We start from the raw sequence: 7,598 nt of genomic DNA on the forward strand, positions 1-7,598 counted from the left end.
CCAGTGAAATATATTTATGTTTGTGGTTGTAATGTGACAAAATATGGAAAAGTTCAAGGGGTATGAATACTTTTGCAAACCACTGTAAATCATGTAAAAACATCAATCAGTCCAACAACTCTCACACATACGAAAACAAAGCATTTCTTTTTTAAAGTGTTAGGCTTTAAGAAGTGAGTCGGTTCTTTGATTTTGTGGTTGCTAAAGTTGGTAAATATCTTTCTCGCTGAAAAAGAAAGGCTGTGTGAACGCACCCAAAAATATATTAATTCTGCAGAGATGACTTCAGTAAGATGTGTGTTGTTTCTCCTTTTTGTAGTAAAAGATGATAGATTTTTTTCACAACCATGTATTTTCTGTGAAGCCACAGCTGGATGTTTAGAGACTCAAGCTGATTTATTTTAAGCTTTTTAACTTATCTTAAAATGTTTTACTGTGTGACTCCAACAAAACAACCTGTTGTAAAATCTTGAATAGATTTATTTTTTTGTTTGTATCAAGGGAGCAGCAGATGTCTATGATCATGAAGTGTCCATCAGTGCACAGTCTTACCTGCCAGTTGATGAGACTTCCATTCCTACAGGTAATGGCCTTTATTTTTAAATTTTTTTTAGTATTTCCTTTATTTTACCAGAATTGAGATTAAACCTTTTATGTACAAGAGTTGACAAAACTGGCAACAAGACAAATTTATAATTTTTTTTACAATAATAACAGCTAGCTCTTAAATAAAATAAAGCCTAAAATCTCTTCTTTAAAATAGGGCGCATGTGTAAATGACCAACAAATGATCTATTCATATCAGCTAAAACACTTACAACCTTGTGTCTGTTTCGCAAAATATTTTAAAATGTCCTTAAATAGGTTTAATTAAAACAGTGTCTTTATTTTGAAATTAGATTGAAGTGACATTTTCCTCCTGTCCCATCTGGACTTCAGGCATAGTACACATAGGCACAATAGTCCTTTTTTAATGGTGAAAAACACACTTTTTGCAAACAGACAAAAAATGACTACAATTTAATGAATAGGCTATAAGAAATGGAAAGATTGTGGAAATAGGAAGAGTTGGAACAAAATTTGAAACGCCAGCTCAAAAGTTGATGTGGCATCAGCACATTGTAGGCTGAATATTTTGTTGTAAAATCTCCAAAAATAAAACAATTTTCACCTGTGATTGTGTGAACCATTAAAGCAAGGTTATTCAACTGGTAGCCCATGGGCCACATCCGGCCCATGGGTGCCAATGAGTTTAAAAAAAAATATATATATATATAATCATTTTCTTACTTTATAAAGATAATACATTTCAAATAAACTTTAAATGTGTGATTTAAAGTGCCTGTGACATGCCCATTCTTCAAATACAAAAAGTCAAAGAAAGCATCTTTATACTTAAGAAAATTGGCATAATACACATAATTTTACCCATTTTGTCACATAACTGGCCTATTTTCTTTTGAATTTGACTCAACCAAAGTGAGACAGGAAGTGACATCAAACGGGAGCTCATTAATAAAATAAACTTGCTGGTCTCTATTTATTAAAACATTTTTTTTTACACTTTAACTCTTCATCTCTCTTTGATAGTGACTAAAAGTAATCTAAAGAAACATCAAATTTATCTCTACAGTCTGTGTTGTTAGTTTTGCAACAACGCTCTGTTTACATGCTGACATTCCCCTTTGACAGCACTTCCTGTTTCTTCACATGCAAATATTTCAACAACCTTTCATCCCAGTGACATGAAATTTGTTTTGCAAAATGTTATCAATGTTATCTTTCCAAAAATGCTTTTATGTTTATTACAAAAATCGATGTCACAGGCACTTTAATACAGCAAAATAAACAAATTTAAAAAGTAAAAGATAATATTTGTTATTTTACATAATGCAGAGTTTCCTCTACCATTATTAGACACCCTCTCCCGATTATCTCTGCCCCCTGGATTGTTGTCTTTGAGGAACTATGACTCCCTGAGCAATTTAGTTCACTAACCCCACATTGAAGATATCAAAAATAGTAGTTCAGTCAGTCCAAGTCCAACTCTCAGTAGCATGTTTAAACCTTGAGTGATGTTTCTATAATGATGTTTGTAATGCTGATATGTAACCCACACTCTCCACAGGAGAGATCAGGGCTGTGGAAGGCACACCGTTTGACCTCAGAAAGCAAGTTCTGATTGGCGCTCGACTGAAGGAAGTTCCTGGTCAAGGGTTTGACCACAACTTCTGTCTGTCCTTACGCAGAGATGACTGGACAGAAAGACATGCTGCTAGGTTGCTGCCAGTGACATTTTTTCATACAGATGATGTCTTATCATGCGTACATCACAAACGCAACAATTTAATTTAGTTGAGACTGGAGTAAAACTGTTTGTTCCAGGGTCTGTCACCCGCCCAGTGGACGTGTTCTGGAGGTTTCTACAAGCCAACCAGGAGTCCAGTTCTACACTGCCAATTTCCTGGATGGCTCTATAGCAGGAAAGGGTGGTTTTAGGTATATGAAGCACAGCGCCTTTTGTCTGGAGACACAGAACTGGCCTGATGCTGTCAACCAGGTATGTGAGAAATACATCAATCATCGAGTTAATAAATAGAAAATACATTCACTGACAGAAGTGTCCTTATCCAAATGTAATTTTGTCCACTTGCAGAACAATGATGGGTGTTAAAAGATTAACCCTACCCACCTACATGTCTGTGTGTGTGCGTATTTATAGGCTTCATTTCCTGACTGTCTTCTGCGTCCTGGTGAGGAGTACCATCACGTCACTCGCTTCACCTTCACCACCGTCTGATCCAATATCAATGATCTGTAGAACAAATTAAAAAAACTGAGGTATATTCAAGTTCAAGTTTGAACATTAAATAATTCTTAATAATACTGTATTTTACAATTTGAAAAACAACAATGTAACAACTATATGCTTTTGTTTTTTACTGTTCCACAAAAACCCTGCAGAGCAGTCGCTGACCTCGGTTTTAATCTTCCAAATGGCAATAAACTGCTCAGGAACAGCTGACCAGCCCCATTCTGGACCAGAACTACCCAGATCCAATCAGGAGTTGGGTTCTTGGAAATGTAGCTGATTTCTGTTGGTTGTTCCAAGTTAAATTAAATAGGACTGTGATTTCTTCAGGGCTTTCCTAATACTTCTAATCAAAGTTTACTTATAGGTTCAAGGAAAATTCCAGCAACTTGAAATCTGGTTCTGTGTAAGTGATATAAACAAATACCTGTTGTAGCTCTTTAAACAAACTGATCTTTGAGAAAACAACAGAGATGAGCCCAAACGAGATCTTAATGCAACAATCACCTCATACTAGCTGTCAGCACTGTGGTTCAGGGGTGATAATTTGCACTTGTTTTGCAGACCTAAACAAAAAATAAAAAGTTTCAGTTGTTGTTGAACCATGCCACATATGTTTTTCATTGAACATTGCCATCCAAGTTAAAAATATACTTGAAATAAACAACCAACTTCATTTTTATGGCAAATTGTTGACAGTGTAGAAGAATTCCTCGTTTAGTAAAAAATACAGAATTACACTGACTTTTAGATTGTATCTAACTGTGATTTCTCATGTTTACTGTATATTTCCAGCTCTTTCCTTGAGCAGTGGTTTCCAACTTATTGTCCTTAAAGTCCCTCTTTCTTACTTTCAAGCCCAGCTGAGCCCCTAATGCCTATCCTCATGAGTAGGTCAGGTCTGGGCGGGGCTTCTCCTCCAGCTCCATCCAATATTCACTTGAATAGGTTATACACCTGGATAACATCTGGATTTGCTAAACATCTAAAGTTATATTTGCCTCCCACTTTGGCACTTTACAGAGATTTAATTTATTTCTCTCTAATGAAACTTTTAAGTAGCAGCTTTTATTCTGAAATTCTGCTGAATAGAAGGAGCTGAATTTCTTTTAGGTGCATAAAACCCATAAGGTAAAAAAACAAAACAAAACAGCAGAGTCCTGCACCCAGAGTCAGAGGTAAAGTATAGAGTCACATCTTTTGTTGAGAAACSTTTAGGGAAGTGGAAATCAGCCTTGAGAGAGAGAAAAGAAACAGGAACAATGAAATGTGACCACATGTAATAGAGAGGAAGTGGAATCTCACATCCCGTTCATCTTCGAGGCACTTTATGATGGACAGTATGAGGAGAACTTTGTTGTAAACAAACATTGTGAACGTCTTAAACTTATTGTGACATATTCAATTAACTTAGAGCAATAAAATAGATAAAGGATGACTTCTGCACCCATCTATCGTATAGGTTTATGCTTTACATTTCAAAAGCTTAACCTGAACAGATGGTGAAAATAGAAACATTTAGTAGATGAGGAACATTATAGGAAATAAAAATAAAATACATTATTTGTAGATGAAGCTGTGAGTAATATAATACACAGATTAGCAAACTAAGATAAAATTAAGAAGTCTGGAAAATTAAACTCTGCCCTTCCTGTTTTAGTAGAAACTAATTGGTTAATTAGCTGATGCTAATAAAATAGTTTTATCAACTGATTGCAATGTTTYTGCACCTGTACAAAAGCAGAAGCCACAGTTAGTTTTTTTTATTACTGTGGTTTTTCACACTGAGACAAAAAAATAAAAATAAAAACTAAATAAAGTGATGTGCCCAGAGAKTGTGATTTGAAAAAAGAAACATTAAATGTTGAAAGGTCATGTGAACATAGTGCATTGATTACAATATCTGATCAAATAGATAACAGTGTTGACAGACTGCTGGTGCCATGTTAATATTGCATCCACATTATTGAATACGAGGTTTCTGTCTGAAATAGAGCACAGCTGAAACTTAGATGAACACTTTAGAATAAGACCCAGAATGCATTGCTAAATACAGACGCATGTGCATCATTAACTGTAAAAAGGTCAGTTAAACACTGCACACACAAAAACAGTTGTAGTTTTGAGGGAAATAGATAGGTTTGAGGCTTATTTCCTTGTCTGTTTCCGTCTCCCTGGCCTTTTAAGAGCACAATCAGGGAGTGAGAGACACAAATGTATGGTTACCGTGGGAACCATAAAAGGCAACCAGCAGCAACTTTAACGTTTATTTTGATCTGGTTTTCTCTTTACACTTTGTTATACAGTATTTACAGCTAAATGTCTGCATTTTGTTGGGTTAAATTTTTTAAATTATTATTATTATTGTTTTCATTTATTTTTGACTTTACAGGTAAAAGCTGAAAGGCATTTCAGGCGGTGGCTACTCAGACACCTTTAAAAACAAAACCTTCAAAATGTTTCTTTGCTATTTCTGGCCTGCCTCTTTGCCCACTTTGCTTCTCCCAGTCCTCCTCTGCAGAGCACCGAATGATCGACGCGCCGGTCTAACCAATCACACGCCCCCTTTTCCATGGACTGGAATTATCATCCAATGGTAGAAGCCACATGGGGCGGGATGTGTCCGGACCTTCCTTCATACACCTCCACACTGGGCAGAAATCTGTGGTGTCGCTGTCAAACCCGGAGAGGCGAGGGAGGAGAGGCGCTGTGTCATGGACGTGTCGGACTGACGGACTCCAGAACCCGCTTCCCGTCAGGACAGTCTCCCGCAACATGTCCACGGACGAGGCGGCCGGTCAGCGCGAGGAAGGGGAGTACGGAAGGGCGGCGAAGCGGCTGAAAACGGACGAGCCGGGGCCGGAGGATGAGCTGGAGGAAGGGGAGGACTCGGATAGCGGGTCCCTGCCCGGGAACGGAGAGGCAGAGACCCGCAGCAGGGCCCGGTGGAGAGGGGGGCGGAAGGTAAGGGAGAGCAGAGACCGTGTTATTATTTTTATTTAACCAAGCCCTACAGCACCGCAAAGACAGGCGCGTGGCTGTGCGCGTGTCCGCCTGTTTGCTGCTGTTATTCTGACAGAAGGTGCATGATGGCAGCATCCTCTCTGTAAAGACACTGCATCACATCCAGGCTGCTAAAACTGGTAAAGCCCAAATTATGAGACTGGGCTTTGTGAGAGAGATATACGGCTAAACTCTTCYAGATTTGTGTCATTATAATGGCTGATGTGGGGAATGAGGAAATCTAAAATATGAAGTACACATAAATGATAGATCTTCATTAATATGTAGGTAGATAAGATAACAGTTCAGTGGTTTACAAACACTCATCATGAGCAATAATGGATCTGTTGCAGCCTGGTAATGTTTTGGTTAACTATTCTTTTTTTCAGGATGGAACAATGCCAATCTTTTTTTAGAACACCAAAATTTGGTGCAAGTTTTAAATATTTGTGGATTTTTTTGAATCCACATAGTGACCCATACTGTATATTCACACTCATGTGCACCCAAAGCTCTTAAGAATCTGTACTAAAGCTTCTTGGTAGTGATCACTGCAAACGGTAGTTTTTCTTTTTCTGCATAAAATGATTTGTTTGACAAAACTTATCAATTTACAACAATGGGAGATATAAGATGGAGTAGATGTTCAAGAATAACCTAATCTGACCGGGTGCTGACCAAGAAAGAACCCAATGCTCCAAAAGTGACATCTTCAAACTTGACCGAAGCTTGCACCTGCCCACAGGAACGAGCCTTTTGGAGAGAAGTTTTATGGTCAGGTGAGACAAAGATTGAGCTATTTGGCCACAWTGACAAGATAGGTGATCAAGGTGAGGCTTTCAAACCTAAGAAGACTACCAACTGTGTAGTGTGGTGGTGATAGCATCATGCATTGCACAAAGTGGCTACCATTGAATAAGAGGAYTACATCCAGATTCTTTAGTTTAACATCTAATTAACTGCTACATCTGAAACKTAGACGCAGTTGATCAAAAACATATCAGAGTGTGTTTCTGAGTGGATAAAACAGGCTGACACATCAAGCTTTTAGAATCGCTTTCTCAAAGCCTCGATCTCAGCTCGACAAAACTTTCAGAGGTCACAGTAGGTGCAGCAGTAACCAGCCAATGCCAGAAGCTTTTTGATGGATACAACAGTGTATGCAATTTTGACCCAGTGTAGAATGGAGAAAAATTCACAATAAATTCAAACTTGTGCACCAAATGGTTGTTTTTTGAAAAAAAAAAAAAAAAAACTATTGAAGTTGTTTGCAACCCTGGAAAAAGAACAGTTCAAATAAATCATTAACAGCCTCAAATTGCTAAGAGATTCATGTCTGTCTGGGTGGAAATAAACGTTTGACCCCAACTGTAAAATGCTCAGGAGGTTTTGATCCAAAAGTGAATTAATGTAAAGCATATGATTAAGATCCTGCTGATAAAATGTTCCTATTTCATCCAGAGCGATATAACTTTATTTTTTTAAAAGCTTAATTAGCTTTTTATCGAAAAAACAGTCCTTTTGCCTGAAGTTTAACAGCAATTTACAGAACTAAGATGAGCTCAGAATTACTGTAYTAAATTAATTATTAATGTTAATTAATTAATGAATGTATTAAAAATAAAATAAAAACTACTGCTCTGACCAACATATTGTACAGAAAGTGAAGAAGTAAAACATCCAAAGGACCATCAAGGATCAAAGAAAACAAGTAAAATAGTTATTAATAAGGTCATTGAACTATAAAGTTAATAAAAAACATATAGTGTATGTATGTATGTAT

General features: G+C 37.2%; 2 protein-coding genes across 4 annotated transcripts in view; both read left to right on the top strand.

Annotated features, from left to right (window-relative positions):
* The window catches only part of galm (galactose mutarotase), a 10,387-nt gene extending 6,973 nt beyond the window's left edge, over window positions 1–3,414 (top strand). For 2 of the 3 annotated variants that reach the window (XM_014003708.1, XM_014003868.1), the window contains exons 6-10: window positions 502–583; window positions 2,129–2,279; window positions 2,386–2,560; window positions 2,723–2,841; window positions 2,965–3,414. In XM_014003708.1, the coding sequence (XP_013859162.1) occupies window positions 502–583; window positions 2,129–2,279; window positions 2,386–2,560; window positions 2,723–2,800 (486 nt within the window). In that variant the 3' untranslated portion in view covers window positions 2,801–2,841; window positions 2,965–3,414. The remainder of the gene's footprint in view (window positions 1–501; window positions 584–2,128; window positions 2,280–2,385; window positions 2,561–2,722; window positions 2,842–2,964) is intronic. The other variant, XM_014003789.1, reaches the window with a different exon arrangement.
* A 108-nt stretch (window positions 3,415–3,522) lies between these two features.
* LOC106514005 (heterogeneous nuclear ribonucleoprotein L-like) overlaps window positions 3,523–7,598 on the top strand; it is a 30,713-nt gene continuing 26,637 nt past the window's right edge. The window contains exon 1 of the mRNA XM_014003116.1: window positions 3,523–5,776. Within this exon, the coding sequence (XP_013858570.1) occupies window positions 5,420–5,776 (357 nt within the window). The 5' untranslated portion in view covers window positions 3,523–5,419. The remainder of the gene's footprint in view (window positions 5,777–7,598) is intronic.

Source organism: Austrofundulus limnaeus, unplaced genomic scaffold (assembly GCF_001266775.1).
Source record: "Austrofundulus limnaeus strain Quisiro unplaced genomic scaffold, Austrofundulus_limnaeus-1.0 Scaffold0, whole genome shotgun sequence".
Taxonomy (NCBI): domain Eukaryota; kingdom Metazoa; phylum Chordata; class Actinopteri; order Cyprinodontiformes; family Rivulidae; genus Austrofundulus; species Austrofundulus limnaeus.